The sequence below is a fragment of the Adiantum capillus-veneris genome, chromosome 14 (genome assembly GCF_014529385.1).
Source record: "Adiantum capillus-veneris isolate H3 chromosome 14, ASM1452938v2, whole genome shotgun sequence".
Taxonomy (NCBI): Eukaryota; Viridiplantae; Streptophyta; class Polypodiopsida; order Polypodiales; family Pteridaceae; genus Adiantum; species Adiantum capillus-veneris.
Window position 1 is genome coordinate 14352048 of NC_140944.1, and position 25539 is coordinate 14377586.

General features: G+C 41.4%; 1 protein-coding gene across 3 annotated transcripts; it reads right to left on the reverse strand.

The window, feature by feature from the left end:
- Positions 1–20799: 20799 nt before the first annotated feature.
- On the reverse strand, positions 20800–24094 carry LOC147441935 (carbonic anhydrase 2-like). Of its 3 annotated transcripts, none has more exons than XM_086528320.1 (9): positions 23668–24089; positions 23240–23304; positions 23035–23154; positions 22777–22825; positions 22579–22695; positions 22436–22489; positions 22276–22364; positions 21954–22059; positions 20800–21337 (listed from the first exon to the last, which is right to left on the reverse strand). In XM_086528320.1, exons 1-9 carry the CDS (start codon positions 23827–23829, stop codon positions 21167–21169), a joined length of 933 nt encoding a protein of 310 aa, XP_086384446.1. In that variant the 5' UTR covers positions 23830–24089; the 3' UTR covers positions 20800–21166. The 3 variants fall into 3 exon arrangements, with proteins under 3 accessions (XP_086384446.1, XP_086384447.1, XP_086384448.1); XM_086528321.1 differs by having other exon boundaries at positions 23240–23321; positions 23668–23769; XM_086528322.1 differs by having other exon boundaries at positions 21200–21337; positions 21962–22059; positions 23668–24094.
- Positions 24095–25539: the final 1445 nt, after the last annotated feature.

Consider the following 25539-nt stretch of genomic DNA (forward strand, 5'->3'; position numbering starts at 1 on the left):
TCCCATCGATAGATTTTCTTTGAGCCTTTGTATACACAACCTTATGTTCCTCTGTGGTATAGGATTTGAAATGTTCAGGTGGTGCAGGGTGTAAGTCTGTGGGGTCCAATTGTTGTATGGACTGTGATTTCACTTTCAATTCCTTCTGTTGTTCAGCTAACTCTCAATTTTGTCGTCTCCTTACGGTATGGCTCAACTTTGGCTTCTCTATAGCCTCTAGTTGTGCAATGTCAATGGGTTGTGGACTACACCACATAACGCTTTGAAGGTATTCACCCCAATTATCTACCAACTTTCGATGAGCATCACATGCCCCTATATAATTAAGCCATTCTGTGGTAGATTTCTTTTCATTTATTCTAGCATGCACATTTGCTCGATATCATCGCCTCTTATATCTCTTATTCTTCTTGTCTAATTTTTTATTACGACCAATCTCCAGTGAAGAGTCACTAGATGAATCGCTACTTGTGTCTTTTGCTCCCTTGGATAGATTGTTATCTAGGGTACCACTGGGTCTTGAATGGTTTGTCCCCACATTTTCACTAAGATTTAACTTAGATTCTTCGTCCTTAGAGTCAATTTCAATTCATGATTCTGACCCCAAATTGTGTGGGCTATAGTCTTCTGAGTCTCTACTGGTTCCAATGCTAGTCAAACCTTCATCTTGTAGGTCATCATAAGCTATATGCATTGCTTCTAGCATATCTAAGGGCATGAGTGGTGGCATTTCATCCCCCTCAAGTGTTACCCAGGTCATCCCCCTATTTCCCCAAGTGTTTATGGTTGCTGCTAGGTGGACCCGATCCACATTTTTTGACTCAGCCATCCCAAGTAGTACATCCATATAAGGAGAATCTTCCCCAACATCAGTGTCCGCTTTACACGTGTAACAATACTGAAATGGGGGCGAGTGAACTGTGGTGTCAGATCTATGATCAATTATAAACCTATTTCCTAGGGGATGTGCTCGACCAATTACAAGATCCACTCGAATGACAGAATCTTGGAACTGCAAGTAGACATGGTTTTTAGACTAATCATGCACCATTTTTGCTTCCCTCATGAAAGGACATCCTAAGATAATCTCTGATGCCATAGTGTACTTGGAGGAATCCATAACAATGACGGTAATTCTTATTTTATGTCCAAAGACCTTGATCTTGAGATCTTCTAGCATCCCAATAGGTTTAACAATAGACCCATTGGCCATCTTCACTACTATGGTTGTGGTGCCAGGTGAGGTCTTCCCATAGTTTTCCAGCAAATTTTAGTCACAATGCTAACCCCAGTGCCACCATCAAGGATTCCCTTCATAGTTAATCCCTTAGTAGTGATTGGTATGGTCTCATTGGATTCATCACCCTCAAAGTATTATCCCAACTTGTTAACATGTATTTCTACCACAAGGTTCTCATCTAGGTTGGGTTGTGGATCTAAGTGTTCCTCCTCTATTGGCATCTCCCCAGCTCCATCCATCTGTGCAAATTGTGGTAGCCCAAACTTCAGTTCTCCATTGAGGAAGGCTCGAAGAGCTGAGACTAGCTCAGGGTCTTTATATATAGTTTGGACATGGTGGTGGTTCTAACTTCTAAATACATGAAATCCGTCAATTTGGCAATGCTTAACGGCACCTTTTGGGCTTCAGTCCCTTGACGTGGGGAAGATGGAATCTCCATTTCTTCGATAGGATCAGGTAGTCCCTCTGTAAACATTCTTTCCATCAAGAAGAGAGTACACCCACTTTCCCATGACTTTAAGTCACTTTCTTCTTGGATGACACAAGGTATGGCTAAGGGTCTATGGACTTGGTGAGGTTGTTGTTGCATAGGGAACACAATGTCTGTAATTTGGATCTGCCTAGGTGCTGGTTCTAGATCCCTTTGGGTATCTTCTACCAAACTCCTTAATTGCTTGACTCGCTTGATCTCCTCTGTAGGGTTTGGATAAGTTCCAATCTTCTTCTTGGATCCTAGCCATTATGGCTCATGAAGATCTTCCTTGTTCGTTTCTATCTTAGTGGTCGTTTTGATCTCCATGGTTTCGCCTGAATCAAAATCCTCTTCAGCATCATTTATATATACAGGGTCGTATCCAATCCCTATGTTGGTCTTTGAACTGGGGTCTGACTTCGGTGCTTTTTGTGATCTCTTCCTTTGTGTTTTCTTCTTTTTCCGAGATTGGGCAATCGATGTCACGTCTCTTTCCTCAAGAATATAATTTTGTTTTTGGAGCATCGATCGTGTGAGTACGTTATCGGTACCACGGGTGTACTTTTTGATGGCTCCTCGATAACATCAATCAAGTTTAATGGTGTGATCTTCGGTGGCCTTGGTGAGATCTGCTAAAGTCATCTCAGATATCTTTGGCTCCTTAGCAATAGGCTTTAGGGTTGTTGGCTGATGCCCCGATGCTTGCGAGCTAATAGATTTAGGCTCAACAGACACTCTTTCTACTTGAATCATTAAATTATCCTCCAATTGGATCGCATTGGTGGTGACTGCTTCCCAAGTGGTGATACCTCTAATGACTAGGCCATTGTAGATATCCTCATGTCGTAATCCCCTAATGAATCTATCAAGCAATAAATTATTATTGAAGTGCTCATTTGGATTACAACAAGAATTCAAATGCTTCAAGCAACTAATAAAGTCTCTCACCGACTCTCCTTCCTCTTGTTGGGCTTTATGGAGCTGAGAGACTACACCCCAAAGCACTCCGTCTCATATGTATTCTTTTATGAACAATCTCCTAAGAGTAGGGTAAATTGTTTTCTTCCACCCTTAGGGTTCTATACCAATCCCCAGCCTTCCCACTTAAGGTTAGGCTTAAAGCATTACTCTTATCCATGTCATTGTGTTCTCCTAGAGAATCGCATATTTGTTCAAACACTTAGATATGCTTTCTCACATCCCCGTCTTTACTAATTTTTTGTGTGAGCTTGGCTATTTGTACTACCTTACTTCTAGGTTCTCTATCAGGTGTGATATGCATATTCTCAGCAATAGATCAATCGATAGCTTGAGCAAATGTTGCCAAGTCACCTAAGTGAGCAGGAACCGTGGGTGGAGGTGCTCTAGAGACTACTTGTGGAGTAGGTATTGGCATTGGGCTTGGCATATAGGAAGCCCTTGGGTTCCACGTTTGGTACGGTGTTGTGTCATGTGGCGGTCCAAAGTTCATATGTGTGTCCCTAGGCATAGTAGACATCGGATGTGACATGCTAATGCTAGCCGGTATGGTCCCATGGAAATAAGAACTTGGGTGTTGTGGTTGTGGAGCATAGGTTTTTGAAACAATGGGAGGGGTAGGGGCTACATGAGTGCGATGACCCATAGGTGCATACGATTGGTACACACTTGTAGGGGCCGTTGTCGGCATTGAGCTACCATGTAGCGGTGCTTTTCTAACAAATGAGATCCATGGAGTGTTTCTTGGCATGCCCATCATTGGGGTAGGCATGGTAGCCATGGTGTCATCAAGGGAAAGATGAGCTAGACTTGGAAAAGTAAAGCTGTCACTTGTGGGCTTAGATTGCACTGAGACCCCTGGCAAAACAACATATGGAGGATCAATCGAACTTACCGAGGGAGCAAGAATCTCAAGAGACCCGTTGAAGGCATGTGGATCCCCTTGTTCTATCTCTCTAGCTCAATAACCCTATGGATGACCTCACAAACTCTTTGTTGTTGATCCTCCACACTAGTAGCACCCGTTGTGGATTGTAGGACATCTAACCAACCCACGTGATAGGTGTGGCCTATGTATAGGTCGATTAGAGTTCCCTTTTTAGTTCGTACTTCCAGTTCTCATTTAAGAACGCTCCATCTAGGCTTGAGGTACTAGGGGTGTTCTTTGAGCTAGATGCAATGTTGCTCTCTATGGGTTGACCCTTAGTGGTTGCTAATTCAGGAGCACTCGATTGCTCTCCTAGCAATGATATTGACATAGGAGCTTTCGCTTTAACTCTCTTCGTTGCTCTGCCTTGCGTAAGCTCTTGATTTCCTTTTCCCTTGCCGCAGTGATATATCGCTCAACCTCTTGCACTTCGGCAAGGCTTCTACCATCAGGTAATATGACCTCGGAGGTGAATAGCTCTGAAGAGTCAGTGGGTGTAGTGATAGGAGTATTCACGTGCACACTCTCCAAGAGCATGGGGTCTACGTTGGTCATGAATGGCAAATTTACTTCCCCACCCCCCTCATTTACATCATTAGCTCCATGTTCAGAGCGAGTGGTTCTACTAAAGGTTTCCTTCAAGCGGCTAAGCACGATCGATCTGGACCGTGGACCCATGGCATGCATGTCTTGGCTTGAGCTATCGAGATTAGGCATTGGGAAACCATCCATGACATCGTAGTCAGAGGAAGAGTCACTAGCCACTATGTTTGGGTCTTGGTTTGCCTTGTGTCCCCGCCAAGGGCCCGGAACCTAAGGTAGGTGGATATTGAGAACTCGCACAAGTCAAAATGCTCTCTCGTTGCTCGGCCTCTATCACACGACCAGAGCACAGATGCATGTGCCTTTGGTACCCTATAAGTGTTGGCAAATAACCTCGAAGGTTAATCAATTACTTTTTTAGGCATCCGTTTTCACTCGTTTTTTGATGCTTTTTAATGATCAATTTGTAAATTAGAGTGTGTGATAGCTCAAAATGAGCGTATCGCTCAGAGGGTCATGGTGTGCTTTACAGCACATCTTCGGTTATATGAAGCTCCGTTGGTCCTCAAAAAGGTTTTTACCTACGCGTGAGACTAAAATACATAATTTTAAACGGGGACTGAGGCCTGAGCTTGAGTGTGGGCATGGGCTTGGGCTTGGGCTTGGGCCTGGAGAATATTCTCAAGACCGGTCCAACCTTTAAATTTTTTTTATTTTTTACTTTTTTTGGGATAAGGTCGCCACAGATGCGCTATGCCCGCGGTCGGGGCGAGCACACACACACCTAACCTACCTACTTACAACTAATAGAGCTACTGTTACACACTAACACACTACTACAGCAACTCATTAGCTAACAAAACTACTTACTGTACTTTACATAGAACTAACATTATGGATCTACTACCTTAATTCTAACACTTTATCACAGAGAAAACACCTTATGAACAGAAAAAACACAGTACCTTTCAATACCTTATTAACAAAATAGTACACTGCAGCAAAACAAACTCCTTCTCAATACACACACCTTCCTTCTCTACCTTTCCTACATTTCAAAATGCACCACAAAGCAGCATAGAGTGCTACTCAAGCTTAATGCAGGGCATTTCCCCGGTAGCGGTGCCAAAAATGTGCACGTTTGTCACACGTGTCAATGCAAGGGACTTGTCGATACACTGTGTGCAAGCTACAAATGGCTGCAAGCACACAACCAAACTAATCTAGCAAGATCAAGAGAGCAAGGGTGTGTCACTCACCGCCCTACGCTCGCCTTCGTGGAGAATTCGTCGCTGCGAAGAAGAAGGAGCTACCGTTGTGCCGCGCTCAACCGCCTCGCTGCCGCCATGGCGTCGTCGTAATGCTCCATCTCTCTCTCTCTCTCTCTCTCTCTCTCTCTCTCTCTCTCTCTCTCTCTCTCTCTCTCACACACACACACACACACACACACACACACACACACACACACACAAGGAGATGATGAAGAAGAAGAAGATGGAGATGGAGTAAGAACCGTCTTCAATTGCACAAATGAAAGAATGAATGATATTTAGGTTTAGATGAATTTTATAGGGAGCTCGCCCCATTCACACTTGGGCGCCCATACTTAGCCAACTAACCCTTGAATGTTCCTATTAGAGTGCACCTCTCATCAGCGATCACTCTTACCCTTTTTCTATTGGACCGACAAGCCCCGCCCATGGCTACTAGAACTGGATGCCAGTGGTTAACACACTCCATTTTGATTAGTTGTGTAAGGTGCAGTAAGCTACCTCTCTTGTTACAAAAGTTCTCAAACTCTTTGGTGACATACTCTCCACCATTTTCAATTCTCAATCTTTTAATCTTCTTGCCAAATTAATTCTCTACCAATGTTAAGAATTCTTGGAAAATAGAAAAGATATGATCCTAATGATGCAAATGATAAACCCACACCTTTCTAGTGGAATCCTCTATGAAAGTCACAAAGTAGCTACCTCCCCCTAGAGACTTGGTTGGCATAGGATCGCAAATGTTGCTACTGATAAGCTCCAGTGATTGCAAATGCTTCTTATTCAATGAAGATGAGGCATTCCTAGTTTGTTTACCATAGATACAATGCTCACACATAGAAAAATCAAAATAGCTCAACACATGTAAGTGACCAAAACAAGCTAGCGTTTTCATTCCCTTTTGGCTCATATAGCTTGTCACACACAAGAAAAACATAGATTAAAGTGTTCCATGCTTTTGATCCCTAAAAATCACAAGATTTCCATTTCTGATCGACCATGAAACATTCCCAAAGGTGGTTGTGTAACCCAAGTTGTCAAGCTCACCATATCAAACTTTTTGCTAACTTGGGGACACGTCTTGACATTCTTGATTATGAATTCTATGTCATTATGAATAGCTCATATTTTTCACCAAGATTCACTTTACCATGCATATGTGCATATGTAGAAAACCATTCCACATGGAAACTGGCTCCAAAATCTATGACCCAATTTTGGTCAAAGCTAGTATTTTGTGCAATAAAGCATTTGGACTAAGATCTCCTATAAATACTAGAACATCTAAGAAAACTTGGACCTCAAGCACATTTTCAATCTTAGGAGACTCTAGCACGTTGATCTCCTCAATCTTAACTTTGTTGTTGTTGTCATTGTCAAACTTCTTTCTAACTTGAAACTTTTTCTTGTCTCTTTGCCATGGACGATAATCTTTCTTTAAAATGTATTTTCTTATGGAAACAATAGCACTTGACATTGCATAGGGAACCTCTAGATTTTCTACGAGAATTAGCATGATCCTTACTTTTGGCACGGTTATGAGTGTGACCTCGTTGACCTTTTCCCCACTGGCAATATATGTGTCACCTTGCTTTGCAAGCTCCATAGACTTTTTATGTATCTCTTCACTAAGTATGTGGAAACTACAACATCATAAGCCAAATTTCACCCGGGTGTAAAGTTGCTAATTGCTATGAAAATTGTATCCCATGAAGAGGGTAAGGAGCACAATAAGAAGATAGACCGTACTTTGTTGTCAAAATCAATTCCATGTGACTTCAATTGATGGAAAAGTACATTGAACGCATTCAAGTGCTCAAAAGTTGCGTCAACTTCTTTCATACAAAGTTCAAAGACTTCTTCACATTAAGTACACCTTGATACTTGTGCACCTTAGGATGTAAATACATCATTAGGTTCATGTGGACACCCAACTTTATGAGGGAAAAAGTAGATGTATGAGTAATAGCCCAGTATTGCCATACTAGTCTATTCTGTCAATTTTCACTTTTGCTAATTCTTGTGCATTCTCCTATTGCTAGGTAATATTTTGAATTAGAATTTTTTACTCTTAAATTACCAAAGTACATCCACTGTGGAAAATTCTAACTTGAATTTTTGGTACTGAATCTTGGTAAATTTTATGAAGCGTGCCTAGCCAAGAGACAAAGTCCCAAGAATAAGAAAAGTGACAAGCTGGAAAACTTAACACCATTCTAGTTAATGGAGACACAATAAAGCAAGCCATGACTTGCCGGTTGGATAAAGATTATCATTGAGAGCACACAACCACTGTCTTTCAAGGAAATTTTGGAGATGCTCAAGAAACTTTGATGGCATACCTAAGGAGATAGAAGCATTGCCAAAGCAGAGTGAAGTTCAAATGATATTCCAAAGATATGACCTACAAGGTTATTTTTACCTTCCACCATGTGAAGTGGATCTCAAGAGGGCCTATGAGTTGGTAACTACCATTAAAGAGGACAACATGGCCACTTTGACACTTTAAAACTATGAGCCAACTGAATGAGAAAATTGTTGCAAAATCTGTGAAGTTTTTTAGCATGGGAGATTCAGTAGGGAAAGAGAGCGGAGAAAAATAGTGACATTGACCGAAGCTAGACCATTAGCTACCATCTCAAACCCTCATAATGTAAGAGTTGGAGATGATGCTTGGGATTTATTAGTAGCATCTGAATTTCTCAAAGATTTGTCCTACTAAATATAGCAATACCAACCATGTGATAGACAACCTTATTGCTCGCTAGTTGAAGATAGAGACCCAAAGACAAGTTAATCTTACAAAGTACGTACATGAGATTCTCCTCCTTAGGCCTAGAGCCTTTGGCTTGTTTAGTGTTGGGATCTTTATCATTTGCCTTCTCTTTTGGCTACTAACCACTAGCCTGGCCTTGTGTTCTCTCAAATGGTGCTTGAGTAGTACTCACTGGCTTTGAGTTCTTTCCTGAAGCCCCTTTAGGAGGTCTGCTATTTTGTGCTTTTTGCTTAATGACCCAGTGTTTTCTTGGATTGATGGTCACTTGACCCCAGTCTGCACTACCTCTTTTCCTTTTCCTTTCACTAGTTTCTTTGTTGTTGCAGTGTCATGTGTTTGTTCTCCTTTGGTCTTACCAACGTCTTTTGTGTTATCAGAGGATGACATTGTAATCTTTGGTGCCCTCTCCGTCACCTTATCCCAAACCGTTGAACGTTAACATGGAATGGAGCTAGGTTTTCCGAGTATAAACATTGCCATATGTACCATGCTTTAAACAAATTCTTGGATTTGTCTTTAGTTGTCTATTGCACCACATTGGTATGCAGGAACTAACTAATGTTGATGCTGGCCTCTGAATTCTGAATCTTGGCCAATAACATTGCAACCTTCAAACTCTCCCCTTCTACAGACATGGTGTCTAATGTTGCTTGCATCTTCTCTGATGTTTTTTGTATGCTTATACACAACTCAATTGAACAGGTTTGTGTAGAAGAGGACTTACTTGTAGTAGTAAAAGACTCATACAGAGAACAACGAGGAGTTTCGAGTAGTGTTGCTGCAACTATTGAGGGAGTGGGTGTATGTAGCAAAGAAGCTTCCTATTGCAAGCTTGAAGATTCCTACAGACTGCAATCCAAGTGGCACAAGAAGATGCAAGTAAAGTGAGGATGGGGCGCACCCTTCGCATAGTTTTATGTACACGTGCCATGAATGGACCACTCCTTGGCTGTCTCAAAATTATGCACCCCGTTTCTGACATGTAGAGAGGGACAATTTTTCACGCACGAGAGATTATAGAGTAGAGAGAGAGAGCACACACAATAAATGTGGTTCACCCAATGTGGGCTACATCCATGGGAAAGCAGCCACTCAATGGCTTTAATACTTCAAACAAGAAGTAGGTTACAAAGGGATTATACCCTTAATAGAGCTCCCACCTTGCTTCATTCTCACCACCTCACACCCACCTTGTTGCATCAACTTCACACTCTAAAATTTGTGTAGAAATGGCCTCCTTTTATAGGCCAAAAGGCCTGCCCTCTCTCATGAGAGGCAACCGTGTGTAACCACCCTTGTGTAGACAAGTCCAAATTGACTCTCCAATCCTCCCATGTGTGGAGGCCCTTGAGAAGACAAGTCTGCCTTTGAAATTGACCTCTGGCCATTGAATTCGGCCACCGGACACGGGCCAAATGACCGGCCATTTTTGGACCACTTTCCGGCGCCATCCTGCCATAATATTCAGACCAAAAGGAATATTCCGGCTTTGCTCGAGACTAAACGTCAAAATTTCGTATTTTGATGAGTGATTTTTCTTTACGCGTGATGGCTTCTCCTCATAATGGGGGCCTTACAAATGTGCGTTTTTACTACAAAAAATTACAAGGGGTCAATCAGGCTCCATACTTAACAATCTCCCACTTGGAGACTAATCTCCATACCAAACCTATAGCTGATTGAAGATGAGCAGAAGCTCAACTTCTCCTTGTTGACCACCTTTGTAAACATGCTTACAGGATTTTCACTTGTATATACCTTTCCTAGCTTTAGTTGTCCCTCTTCCAAAATAGTGCATATGAAGTGATATCTCACCTCAATATGCTTTGTTTTTGAATGAAAGACTGAGTTCTTGTAGAGATTAAATTCTTGTGAAGAGAAAGAACATGCCTAACATCTTTAAGCTTCCATTCACTTCCGTTAACAATTTTGACACAAACTGTACCTTTATCCACAATTTCACAAGCTTCATCATCTCCCAAGTATACATACCCAAAATTACCTTTAGTGTAATCTTGGAATATTGCTTGTGTGGTGTCGCATGGAATGAAGCCCTGGAATCGACTATCCAGGAATTAGACACATTGTCTAGTGAGAGAATTAGAGCGTTCTGCTCTACTTTACCTGCCACATTGGCCTCCGATGTTGGCTTGTTGTCTTGAGACTCCGACTCCTTCTTCTTCTTGGACCAGCAATCTTTCTTGACATGGCCCTTCTTGCCACATTTCCAACATTCAAGAACTGACTTTGTGCGTGACTTTACCCGCCTTGAGTGATCACAACCCTTTTGGTTTTTGAGCCTCTCCTTAGGCCTTTCTCTTGTTTCCACTGACAGTGCAGCACTTGATGATTCACCTATGCTTCTTCTTCACATTTTCTTGCTTAGGAGAACACCCACAATATCATCAAACTTAAGAGTATTTGTGCCAGAGATAGAGTTACTTACATCCATCACAAGGATTTCCCAACTATCCGATAGAGATGATAGTATAAGGAGAGCTTTGAATTCATCATTGAAATTGATTTTCACTGATTGAAGTTGACTTTATTGGTGTTAAAGTCATTTAGGAGTTTTGCAACTGAACCATTCTCTACAATCTTTAGATTGAACAAGCACTTCATGAGAAATACCTTATTGGATGCCGATGGTTTCTCGTAGAGGTTGTCAAATGACTTCATCAAGTCCTTCATGGTCTTCATCTCCAAAACGTTGAAGGCCACCATTGATGCCAAGCTTAGCCGGATTATTCCTAATGTCTTTCGGTCAAGGACAATCCATGCTTCATCTGCCATTGTTGCGGGCTTCTTTGCAAGACCGCCTAGTGGCAAATAAAGGTCCTTCTGGTAGAGATAGTCTTCAATCTGCATCTTCCAATGTTGGCAATTCTTGTCATTGAACTTATCAATCTTGAGCTTCCCTTCCTTCGCCATTACTCCCACTCAATTCAAGTAATCCTTTCCTTGAGATACTTTAGCTACGAGAAAACCTTACTTTGATACCAATTGTTAGGAAATATGACATAGCTAAATAGATATTTGAGTAGCTTACTTAATGGAGAGAGACAATTTTTAAACACAAAAGATTATAGAGTGGAGAGAGAGAGAGAGAGAGAGAGAGAGAGAGAGAGAGAGAGAGAGAGCACAATATATGTGGTTCACCCAGTGTGAGCTACATCCACAGGAAAGGAGCCAGTCGATGGCTTTAGTACTTCAAACAAGAAGTAGATTACAAAGGGATTATACCCTTAATAGAGCTCTCACCGTGCTTCACTCTCACCACTTCACACCCACCTTGTTGCATCAACTTCACACTGTAAAATCTATGTAGAAATGGTCTCCTTTTATAGGCCAAAAGGGTTGCCCTCTCTCATGAGAGGGAGCCATGTGTACCCGCCCTTGTGTAGACAAATCCAAATGGACTCTCCAATCCGACCATGTGTGGCCTCCCTTGAGAAGAAAAGTCCCCCTTTGAAATCGGCCAACCGACCAAACAATTGGCCGTTTTCCGACCACTTTTCGGCCATCATCTGGCCATAATATTTTGGTGAAAATGAATATTCCTAGTTTGCTCGAGATTGGCCATGAAAATTTCGGTTTCCGACAAGTGATTTTCCTTGACGCATAATGGCTTCTCCTCATAATAGGGGCCTTATAAATGTGCGTTTTTAAGACAAAAATTACAAGGGGTAAATGAGGCTCCATACTTAACACAATCTGCATTGGTTTTGGAATTGAATTAGCTAGCTTGATATGAAACAAATCCAATGGTTCATCTTTTGATTCAAGTGGTACCTCTGATACTGGTTCTATTGGGATTTCTTTTATCCTAGCATAGTATAACTTGATCTTGGCCCCATTGTATACTCCAAGCAATAGCAATCCTAACAAGTCTTTGAGCCTTACTTTACCATTGGAGAACACCCAATCTACATCATAGGGTCCTGACCAAGCTTTCACTAAACTTGGTTTCTTCGGTCCCAACTTGGTTTGGCAAAGCAACACCAAATCACCCTTCTTAAACTCTCTGACTTTAATCTTATTTTCATGCCAGTGCTTCCTCCTCTGCTAGACTACTTCCTATTCAAGCATGGCCCTCTCTCTAATTTCATCTAGTTGTAAAAGCTCATTCTATCTCTTCTTCAAATTTTGATTAAAGTCCATTCCATACTCAACTGCCATTGTCAGACTGGGAATAGAAAAGTCCATCGGGACTACTACCTCTGTTCTATACACCATTCTGAAAGGGGTCATACCAGTAGTGACCTTGTAGGCAGTTTGATAAGCCCATAAGGCTGTCTGAAGCTTAGTATCCCACTTGTGTGGCTCCTTCTAAACTATCTTGGTGAGGATGGTCTTGATGGTTTTATTGTGACTCTTTGATTTTCCATTGTAGCTGGGATAATATGGTGTGGATTTTCGATGCTTTACTGAAAACATGGCAGTCTGTATGTGAATGGTTTCATTAATTAAGTGTGTTTTCTGATCTTAGACCATTTCTACAGGGCATCCATATTTGCATATAATGTTTTCATATAAAAATTTAGTTGTTGATTCAATAGTGTTATCTGGTAAGGGCTTGGCTTCAACCCACTTGCTGACATAACATGTGGCCATAATAATATACTTGTTCTTTCTTGGATCTACCTGACATAACATGTGGCCATAATAATATACTTGTTCTTTCTTGGATCTACCTTCTTGAATGTCCCCATAAAATCCAGACCCCATTTCATGAAAATTCCCAATGGATATACGAGAGTCGGTGGTGTCATGTCAATTGTTGTTGGCCTTCCCATTTTTGGCAAATATCACATGTTTTACAAAAATCTCTAACATCAGCCATCATAGTTTGTCACCAAAGTCTTGTCTGGAGGTTCTTCTTATATGTGATATTAGTGGAAAAGTTTCCTCCTGCATCTCCATTATGAGCTTCAATAATTATTTGCATTCGTCCTCATTTGCACACATCTGTGAAGCACACCATCGATGCCTAGTCTGTACAATGCTCTAGCAATGATGGTAAAATTTAGACATTTTATGATCAGTGCCTTTTTCTTACTTTGGGACCAGTCGTTGGGAAACTTTCCTAGTTGAAGAAACTCATAAACATCTTCCATTTTGGATCTCGTTCCTCTTCAATTGTAGTCTAAAATAACTTGGCATCTAATACCTCATCTTGTAATGAAGTTATTGAACAACCCTATGTGCTTCTGGAAAGGAAGTATGCACCACAGTGTATTTTCCCAGGCTTATGGAAAATCTTAGATTTGAATTCATTAAAAACATCATCCCTCTTATTAGCCTTCCTTGTATAATAACCTTGTTGATCAAAAACAATAGAGCCTGATGATCTACATAAAAGTGAAATAATTCTCCCAACAAGTAGTGTTTGAATTCGGTAGCATTAAATACCATTCCCATTGGTTCTCTCTCAATGGTAGAGTATCATTGTTCAACAAACACTAAACCTACGAGACTGGCAAAGTAGATTGGGTAGTTTGTCTTCCCATCAGGATGGGCTAGTATAGCTCCCATTGCCATGCTAGAAGCATCTACACATACATGGAAAATCACATCTCAGTTAGGCTGTTGAAGTATTCGCTTCCAGCTGATCGCATCCTTTAAGCAATGGAACCTCAGTTCACATTCTTCAATCTAGATATATTTGATCTCTTTCTTGGTCAATTCATATAAAGGTAGTGCCTTAGCTGCAAACATGTGAACAAATCTCCTATAGAAGTTTATGTATCCCAAAAACAAAATCAATTTAGACATTGTTGTGGGATGCTCTGGCTGTTGAATGCACTTGATCTTATCGTTTGTCATTTCAATCCTATGTTTGGACATCATATATCCCAAAAATTGTCCCTTACAAACCATGAATACTTACTTAAAGGGTTTCATACAAATTCTCTTTTCTCTGCACCTCTCAAAAACCATCTCCAAAAATAATAAATGCATTTCTTCAGAGGCGAATATAGTAAAATTATCAACAAAGATAGCCAAGAACTTATGCAAAAACTTGTTAAAAATCTCCATCATACATCGTTAATGAAAGGTTGTTGGAGCATTGCATAGCCTTAAATACATTACCAGATACATAAAGGCTCCCCATCCAGTGATGAATGTGGCCTTGGCTCTATCTTCAGGTGCAATTCTGAGCTGATTGTAGCCCATCCATGAAACTATACATTTCATGGCCTGCAATCTCATTTGACATCATATCTATAAAGGGCAGTGGAAAAGGATATTTAATTTTCTATGCATTCAACTTCTTATAGTCCACGCATACCCTTAAGTTCCCATTCTTTTAAGGTGCCACAACTATGGGAAAGAGCCGGCCCCACTGCTTGCAACTTATGTGATGAACCCAACTTTGAGAAGATTATCAATCTCCTCTTTCACTTTTTTGGCATGTTGGGATTCATCCTATACCTCTGTAATTTAACTCGTCTAGCGTCTGGATTTGGTGGTATTCAATGTTGACATACAGCTGGATCCACTCCTTTCAAATTCGTGTGTTCCCAAGCAAATACATCGTTGTACTTCTAGAACAGTTCCTTGGCTTTCTCCTTAATCTCTAGCTTGAGATGCTTATTGATTTTGATCATTCTAGGATTTTCTTTTGAGTCGAGATTAAACTCCTCCAATTCTTGATCATCTGGGAGTAACAAGTTTGGGCATCCTCCCTCCGTTTAGCCATGGATTCAACTTCTTTCTCAACTTTGATACTACAAGCATAATCATTGAATGGATTACTGAATTCTAGAAGGTCATTCTGAATCTCTGGTCTTCAACTGTTGGGTTTCCTTCATAAAAAAAAATTGAACTAGTTTCCACCTCCAGTCTGCATTTGAACTAGTCTCCCCCTCTTTCTGGCGTTGGCTATTCTGCTAGCCGTCCGTCCAACTGGACTGCCCTCTCCCCAGGGTTCATCTTAGTGAACTAGCCTAGGTATTGTTTCTTTTGTCTTTTGGCATGATCCTTATTCATGAGCACAGTCCTAAGGTCAATTTCTGCCAAAGGAAATGTATTCATAGAAGCAAGCATCCTTTCATTTTTCTTTGTTCCACACTTCTTGCATAATTCCTAAGGTCTCAAAGACTGTTGCTAGCTTTTGGTATTATGGCCCAAGTTTTGTTTGCATAGTCATGGATAGAACCACCAAGGTATTCCTAACAGAATCCCATAGGCTCCTTGCACATCTAATACCAAAAAACTGGTCTTAAACTTCTCTTTCCCTACCTTGATTTGCATATTTTCAATGAGTCCAGTAGCTTGGAATACTTTGTGGTTGGCCATTCTAACTCTGAATGGGGCTGGTTTCATCTTAGTTATCCCCAGCTTCTATCTCAGATGCTCCCCAAGGATGTTCACTCCAGCTCCCTCATCCAAAATTACTCCAGACATTGGTTCCCATTACTTCCTGATCATGTAGTCTTTCTGAATTATTGGAACCTCACCATCCTGAATGGCTGCCAAGTCCACCTCTTTGGATTTAGCCTCAACGTTTCTCTTTTGTTTGATAAACTTCATAGATGCTGGTAATGTTCGTCTAATATCATCCAATTCGACTTTCAATTTTTGTATCCGTTCGTAGACTTTGACATAAATCTCATCTTACTCATTAGGAGAACTGTTGTCAGAACTAGAAGATTTGTCCTGAGTATCTTCACCATTTTGCTCCTTTGTTGGCCGCTGGCTGAACTAAGCACTCCTTTGCTAGTCCCGATGGCTAAACCTGAGACGAACCCTCTGATTGGCCCTCCATTAGCTCATTTGAATCAGCTTCAGTCAAGTCTATTCTCACTTGTTGTACCTCATTGTTCAAGCTTTGTACTGCAGCTATCATGGACTCACCTAGTCCAAATGTTGCCTTCTTCTTCTAGACCTCTAAAGACTGAGGTGGTAGTTTTAAAATTGTCCGAGTTTCAGAACATTTTGGTTGTTTTGGTATCTTCTTGGCCAGGTTGTTATTGATCTTTTCCGCAATGGCCCTCTACTGCTCCTTTGTTGGCCGCTGGCTGAACTGAGCACTCCTTTGATAGTCCCGATGGCTAAACCTGAGACGAACCCTCTGATTGGCCCTCCATTAGTTCATTTGAATCATCTTCAGTCAAGTCTATTCTCACTTGTTGTACCTCATTGTTCAAGCTTTGTATTGCAGCTATCATGGACTCACCTAGTCCAAATGTTGCCTTCTTCTTCTAGACCTCTAAAGACTGAGGTGGTAGTTTTAAAATTGTCCGAGTTTCAGAACATTTTGGTTGTTTTGGTATCTTCTTGGCCAGGTTGTTATTGATCTTTTCCACAATGGCCCTCTACTCTCGTCATTCATCCACTACCTTCTCTTTACCCTTAGCCTTCCATACTGCTCTCTACTGCTCCCATTTTTAAGCTTTTGTAGTTTGTTTGTCCTCCTTCTCGTGTGGGATCTCTTCAATGACTACCCCATTACTCTTGGTTACCACCCTGACTGGCATTGGTTTTGATGCCTTCTGGTCAGTATTTTATGGCTTCGAACCTTCTGGGAACTAGGCTGCAAAGTGGCCATACTTGCCACATGTGTAACAGTTCAAGCTTTTTTTTTCATAATTTCCTCATCCTCTACCCCTATCAGTGCTGCCTGGTATCTGCTTCTGTCAATACCAATAACCATAGTACCTAGATTGGCTTCATTTTCTTTGGACCAACTGACCCCTTCTGCCTTGACTGCTTCTGGATTTGTTAGTGCTATCATTGATAAATCCTTATCTTTCTTAAAGTGATGAATTCTTATTCCGCAGTTATTTCATACATGACCGTAGGCTTTACAGTAAGTGCCTTGAGAACATTCATCAGTCCTATGATCCTTGGATCTGCACTTTGAACACCAGATTGATGTCTTCTTGACTAAAGGTCTTGTCTTTGAGATTTTTGCGTTTTGCTTCGACATTTCTTCCGGTCATCTGGTCCATAATCCTTTCTTCTTTCCCTTCCCCTTATCGTCTGATTCACTTTCAGATGAGTTTGAGTTGGAGCTTGAACTGGAATTCTCTTCAAAGTAGAAGACTCACTCTCACTAGACTGTCTTCTTTTATGCCCCTTTTATTTCTTTGCTTGTTGCTCTAGTTTCAAAGCTCTTTACACAAGATCATTGAATTTTCTTTGTTGGTACGTGTACTTCTTGTTCTCTCAATTTATTGCTTCTGAAGACATTCAGAACCAGGCTCTCATTCTTTACTCAAAAGGGGGTTATTGGTAATTGTCTGGTTAATTCTTTAATTTTTTCAACACAGCTTCTGACAGATAGCTTCCCTTGCTTGATTTTATCAAGCTCGCACAAAATATCCTCATCTCCCCTATTGTTGAGTATTCCAGTCTGAAATCCTTAATAAGCTTGCTATAAGATCTAAGTTGGCAAGAAAGGTAATAATAATACCATTTTCAAATTGCCTCTTTTAATGTTTGTGGAAACACTCTCCCCATTCATCTTCATCAATATCTTTGAGTTCTCCATATTGTTCAAAGGCTTGGGTATGCACACTGAGATCATCTTTTTTCCCACCTTTGAAAATTGGAAAGGAAATCGTCATATCACTAGAATGTTCAGCAACTTGACTAGTTCTAGCTTTATGTGTTGGCTTCTTCTCTCTGAATCTTCTTTTACTATAGTGATCAGTATCAGCATTCTAGTCCTTTTCTGTCTCACTTTTTGACATTGTATCCACGTCCTTCTTCTTTGCTGACTTATGCATTGATTTGTGACTTTGTTTATTGCCTTCGCTTTCTTTATTGTGTGCCCGACTTTTCTAGGATCCATGGGATCGATTCCTTCGTTCATCCCGCCTTCTCCTGAAATGAGTGGAATACTGGGAATCCCTTGATTCATCAGTTGTCCTTGGCCCTGGAGCCACATCCGTCTCATTATCAGGTTCGTGTTCAGTTTCAGAGCCATGCTCAGATTATTCTTGAATTGGACTAACACGGTTTGGATCATACATGAATCTGGTAGCTAGTGGTCGACCACCTGTACCTCTTTTGGGCGGTATGTACCTCTTTTGGGCGGCGTGTCTGATAGTTGAGAACTCTAACACCAACTGGCAGATAGGTCGCATGTCTAGAGCAACTTTAGCTCAAACCAACATGATTGCCAAATTGGAATGAGCTGAACACATTCAAACAACTATTCCAGGTTGGTAATTAGAGTTAGTTCATATCAAATCAGAGACTAGAGATTCAAATCAGACATAAGTACAATTGAAAGACAGAACTGGTACTCAAAATAGAGTGACACCAGAAAAGAGAACTGAAACTGGAGTTGTATTCTTCAGATAGCGTGTACAATTGGAGTCAGTGATAGATGAGTTTCCAGCTTAATGAGAGTTACAAAGTACATTAGCCATTGGCTCAAAATATAAAGTAATAGGCTTAGGGTTAGGGACTCAAGGATCGGATCTAAACGATATGCTATTGGATATCGGATATCAATGAAGGGATGGGTCCTATTTATAGTTTTCCTGACTGGTGTATGAGCAATTGCGCACTGTATCAATTACTGTGGTAATTATCCCTGGTATACTGCTTCAAGAAGCCTCCAATCCAATCATCCGCTAGATGCCTACTAGGGGTTGTTCCGGCTATCTACATAGTTGAAGAGGACATTCATGAGGAGGCCACTTCAATTTCTAGAGTTTGATCATCAAGGGACAAAAGATGGCCAAAAGGACCCAAAAGTAGTTCTAGCACAAGCATAGGTTTCAAAGAACCTAAGCATGGGAGCAAAGAAAGAGCTCACTAAAGCTATCTTAAACGAAATCAAAGATAGTTGGAAAGAAGCCATGAAGTGGGAGCAAAGAATCTTCCATTCAATGAATGTTGACCAACTTACACCCAAGCAAATCAATGACAACTCGAACCGTCAATTACTCCCATATCCATTGATGAAATTTGAGCTACTCATGATCAAAGATAGGATGATAAAAGAGATCAAAGAGGGAAGAGAAGCTATTGAAGACCCAAAAAAGAGAGCTAGAGCCAACGTGGAGGATCATCTGGGTGAAGAAACACCCCGTATACCACGAGAAATTTGTGAAGATCCAGTCTACTGCCAATTGCCACGGTTAGGAGCTTGAAATCATTTATAGGACTAAAGGAGAAGAGGTCAACATGGCTAGACTACCCTCAAATGCCAAACCTAGAGGATGGACTTGCCACTAAAGACTATTAAGGTTAAAACCTTAACATACACCATGAAAACCTTTAAGGGCATTCCATATATACATGTACCATGCTAGTGAAGATCTCAAGGATGATGCTGACTTGTTTAGAGTCTATAGAGATGAGTAGATAGATGCACCATGGATATCATTCCTGGAAGTAGCCAAAAAAATTGTGTTCTACTTTGTAAAGCTTATTTTTTTGCAACAAACACTTTCCCTATCAAAACAGACACTTTCGTTTTCAAGAGCTCCTACTCGCTCCTCTTTAAAAAAAACTTATTCATTAAAGCCGAATATTCGGCTCCCCTCACGCCAGCCCCTAAACGAAATTACTCCCCTGTCCCTACGTCGCCGCACTACCCTGCTTCCATTGCTCTGCAGCTGTTGAACCCCTAGCCTCCATCGCTCTCCTCTCACCTCCTGTCATGCCTGCCCACATTTTCTACCTGCTTGCGATTATTGCACATACGGATTCAGAGAGGAACAGCCTTGCGCGCGAGAGAGAAAGAGGTGAACAACCTCTGCGTGAGAGAGAGAAAAATGTGCCCTCCTCCCTTGGCCTGTCCTCCTCCTCCTCCTCCTCCTCCTCCTGTCCCTTCAAAATACGAAACCCTCCCTCTCCCCAAGGCGCTGTTGACGCCCTCCCTCCAGGAATTGTGAGAGCGCGAAAAAGCACATGTTGCACCACTCCTAGTGGAACGCAATGTAGTCCTCATGCACGAGTTGCAGTTCCGCTGGTACTTTACCTCAGCTTTGTACCTCCCAAAGCTGAGTATCTTAAAAGATTCTCTCTCCCATTTCTTTTTCACAAAGTGTGTCGCCCTTCAAAATACGAAACCCTCCCTCTCCCCAAGGCGCTGTCGACGCCCTCTCTCCAGGTATTGTGAGAGAGCGAAAAAGCACATGTTGCACCACTGCTAGTGGAACTCGATGTAGTCCTCATGCACGAGTTGTAATTCCACTGGTATTTTACCTCCCAAAGCTGAGAGTATCTTAAAGATTCTCTCCCATTTCTTTTTCACAATGTGTAACCCCTACTCAAAACACTTGAATTATCAGTATTGAACTAATTGAGGTTGCTCACAATACTACATGCTGGTCTGCTCTGTCCTTTCCAGACTTTATATCATCTCAAAGGTGTTATCATTATTGAACGTTGTAAAATCACAACATCTGTTCTACACAAGCTTATCACCTCGGTTTCCTCTTTGCGTCATCGACAGTACCTCAGACCTGCTCAACCCTCACTAGCACAGATTGTCCTAGTGCCTCAGGCTGATTAACAAGCACAGCTTTGAAAACGTTGTTGACACACGCTCGTCTCTCTTGAGTGCAGACTATTTGCATCAAAAACATTCTTACAAAAGCAAATAGAGCATGACACCAAAAAGAAATTACACATGAGATAGATTCAATGAATTAAAACTTTAGTGGCTGCAACAAGATGAATAATTAGTTAATCATTGTCCCGATGCCATCGATTAGTTGCAATATATGATACACTCAAGCTGGTTTTGTTGGATATGCAAAACTCGAACCAAGTGCCATGAAAAACACTCACTGCTGCTACATCATCCTTCTATTTCGTGGGAAGAGGGTCTCACAGCAATTCTTTGTTAGTTAACATCCACTTATTGCACCCTTTTGACCAGGTATCGATGACACATCCAACCACCAGCTCTCAAAGATCTCATGCAGATGTTCCCTTTCAGTCTAGAGGGAGGGGGTGTCCCCACCTAGAGACAGTTTGTACCCAGTTATTGCACCTTTTCGACCTTCGACATTAATGCCAAGTCTACCGACCAGCTCTCAAAAGCATTGTTCACAAAATCATAGTAACCTCCATGAAGAGTCAACTCCCCTGAAGACATCTTTTCTCTAACAAATGGGTATGAAAGGCAGTTCCACAACGCATTGTTTACATTCTCCTGCACCATTGAAGAGCCACAAAAACAACAAGCGTAAGCCTCAAACCATGCCAGTAAAAAAATTGTGCACTTAAGTACTAAATTAAGTCCTAGCCACACATGAACATTCCCTTTCTACAAGACGACTGCCAATAAGAATCAAACTTTCACTTTCACATCTTAACGTCCCTTTGAAATCTCACAAGGACATTCAAGAATCTGCACAACTTCGCGACGAGTGCAGCTTAGCTATCTATACACTATTCTTGACAAGGACCACTAAGCGTCTGCACAAAGCGCATGTGCAGAGAGGCTAGCAACTGAACTCACAGATTTGACCATTAAACTAGTGGGGTATCCACTAACCTTATAGTTAAGTGGCATTCGGTGCCACTCTGACCCCCTCTCAACCCCCAAAATGTAAAAATTAAAAAATATCCGACAACCGAAAAAAAAAATGCAGCATTGAGTTGGATATAGAGATGAAAATAATACTAATTGGCCAGCTCTCCCTAGCAGGTTATCTACGATCTATCAAATTGAACAAATTAAACATAATCAACTTAAAATCCTCACAATTTTTGAACAATCCCAATGCTTTTTACACGTGCAAAGAACGACAGACAAAATAGGTCACCTTCTCACATTTTGTGCACTGATCCGAAAACTCAGCAGATTGGTGCAAGCTCTTCACCTTCTTAGAGGCAGTTTTCGAAATCAGGATCCAGTCTTCTATAAATTCACTGAAAACGCATACGGACATAAAACAAGGTAAAACCACAGGCTAAAAATGCTCAAGCTAGTCATCAAGGACTATGTTGATCCTAAATAAAAACAAATGCATTGAGCTCCATTAGAGCGACATACCAAGACTGAAAGTACTAAAGCTAATCATCAAAGGCTATGTTGATCCTGAATAAAAACAAATGCATTAAGCTCCATTAGAGCAATACACCCACCTGAACCTATTTGACCTATCCTCTTCAATGCCCATCAAGGCTTTGATGGCACCACATCGGCTGTGGCCAATGACAACAAGATGCTTCACCTGTGTCAGATGAACCGAACCCAATCAAAAACCCCCGCTAGAGTCAATTCATAATGAAAAAAAATTATAACCTTCAAGTGAAGCACCGCATACTCAATGGCAGAAGCAGCAGATGAGCAAGAGTTCTGCATGCAGATATAAATGATTATGGCTCGTAAACTAAACCATATACAAATTCTGTAAGTCCAAAAGAGAACGCAGGAATAGGCCTAACCCCGGTGTAAGGTGGAACCATGTTTCCAATGTTACGTAGCACAAAAGCCTCACCAGGTCCAAGGCTCAACACAGTGCATGGATCCACTCTTGAATCAGCACAGGCAATAATCATGTACTGTAAGTTTACAACACAACCTTTAACATGAAAAGCCAGGGAAACAGATTGGTCGACAGAAGATTATGGGACATAAGGTACCGGAGGCGTTTGAGTTTCCGCCAGCGACTTCACAAGTGCTTGATTTTTTCTGCCCAACAGAACCAAAAATTATAGCCTTTTTGGGTAGTACTATCCTTGAATGTAAGCAGTGTGGCACAAGTTCACAGTGAAGTTGTCACATGCATGCACACCGTGATATATATCCCGATTTACAAACAAGCCCACGATGAAAGAAAAGCCCACAGCTAATCTAGGTAATGCATGCACTTCGACCTTCCAGTGGCCGTGCGGTCTTACATGTAGTTTTCCTTGAATTTGAGATAGCCAGTCTTCAACCTATCCAAGGGTAAAGTCTCCACTTCCGTGGCCACCACAGAAATAGGAGCAGCAGCAGAAACGCTTGATGGAGCCCCATGCCTGCAAAACAAAAAATACAATCTCAATCTAAAATGCAACTGTTGTATTGGATGGACACATTTAAATAGTAAAAGCATCGCATTACTTGGCCAAGGGATTAAGGTCAAGCACTGTTCTGTCCTTAAAGACCGTTCCATCAACTTTCATTGCCTAGTCAACAAGAACCACTGAATCATCTACGATTGTAAGAATACTTGTCATCAAGATGAGCACTGTTATGGGTGAAATTGACCAATCGATGAAGGCATATGCATGTGCCAACACGCACAATTGGAGCAGAGCACCCATAGGATGTGATTTCCAAGCTACTAGCATGCACGGCATGTGCAATTTTGATCAGACAGTAGATGTGATTTCCGAGCTACTAGCATGCACGGCATGTGCAATTTTGATCAGACAGTAGATATGATTTCCATAATTAACAAACCAATTGATGAGCATCCCATCACAAACATGAGTCTTTGTAGCACGTAGATCCATCTCATACTTAATAACGCAACCGGATAAGTATACCTTGCGGCTATCCGATGCTGATGCAGTGACATGAAGCGGGAGGTGGTTTGCACGACAGGAGCTACCAAAGCTAACGCTGGTCGAGGATGCAGGGAAAGGAACGCAAGGGAGCGTAAAGGAATTCAAGAGGGAAGAGTTCTGGCAAGCACTTCGAGCTGCCATTGCCAAAATGTGGCTTCAGAGGTGAGAAGCCGCAGAGGGAGGAGGAGGAGGAGGAGGAGGAAGAGGCGCAAGCCTCGGCACGCGCGATAGTGGGGTGGCCGATACGAATCGCCCACCGTGCTGCTTCATGCGCTGCAGGGAGCATCGTCAGTTAAATTGACCCACACAGTTCTGGAGATCTCATTTTCTCAAAATACAAAGTCGAAGTTCCCTTGGACACATGCATGCAGACATAGTGCCATTCCCAAGTCCCCATTCCTTGGGCACCACAATTGCCCTCAAGCCTTGCCTCGTCCATTCCACTCCGTGAAGAATGTTGAACCCTTTAGTAGAGTCCGACAACTTGGCATAAGTTTGATTCAACAATTAAAATTAGACTTCCTATATACATGCAACCACGAGAAAGAGCTTTTGTGAGTGCCAAAGATTCATGTGTGCAATCTTTACTTGACTCTTAGCGCGGTCATGTGACAACTTGGCATAAGTTTGATTCAACAATTAGAAATAGACTTCCTATATACATGCAACCACGAGAAAGAGCTTTTGTGAGTGCCAAAGATTCATGTGTGCAATCTTTACTTGACTCTTAGCGCGGTCATGTGACGCCTATCACCTTGTGTCCCAATTCTTTCATCATTTCCCATTTATGTCATTGACAATTCTCTCTAACGTAATGGTTTTAACCTTGTGTTTACTCCCCTATGTTATCTTGGTACTTGAGCCGACTACAAAGCATGTGCATGGTGAGCTTGAAGGAACTAGGTTGCTTGTAATGTAACTATCAAATGCTTATTCTTTCATCAATTACCACTTATACCACTAACAAACCTCTGCATCATGTGTAACATTTAATGGTCTAGTAACTTGTGTGTAGCGGAAAATAGCATGAACATAGTGAGCATTTCATTAGAATAGCTTCCTAATGAGAATAACAAGAGTGCTTGGGTGGAGAGAGCAACAAAACCATAACACCTAGTTAGATAGCATGAACAATACTTCAAAAGAGAGAGAAATTAAGCAATTGACAACAGTTGAGGATCGGATTTGCATGGAGCCGGTCCCCCCTCCAAAAGGCTTTATTTTATGGTTTCTCCCATCAAGAGAGACATTTTACGATACAATTTCTTGTGTTCCTTCAATACTAGATAGTGCAATGAAGATGGAAACTTCATGCACTACCCAAAACACTTATCAAACACAACATCAATTCCCTCACGGTCTTAGACCCAAGACCTCACACACCTTCGAAGATGGTGAGAGCTAGCGGGGTATGAGAGTAGACTAAGAGGAAGAAGGAATATTCTTACGAGAAAGATGTACATCTCCTCACATAATCACTCATGTTATCATAGCTTAGCTTAGTAATTAGCATGATAGAGAAGATGAGAATGCATTGAAGCTTGGCTCTTGGTTGGATTTGCATCCTAAAGCCAAGAGTTGTTGCATGAGAGTAGCGGGGTATGAGAGTAGATTAAGAGGAAGAAGGAATATTCTTACGAGAAAGATGTACATCTCCTCACATAATCACTCATGTTATCATAGCTTAGCTTAGTAATTAGCATGATAGAGGAGATGAGAATGCATTGAAGCTTGGCTCTTGGCTTTAGGATTTGCATCCTAAAGCCAAGAGTTGTTGGTGTCGGCCTCCCTTCTCACAAGCTTGGAGTAGGTGGTAAGCTTTCCATTAAAGCTTGAGAAGGAGAGAGAGTC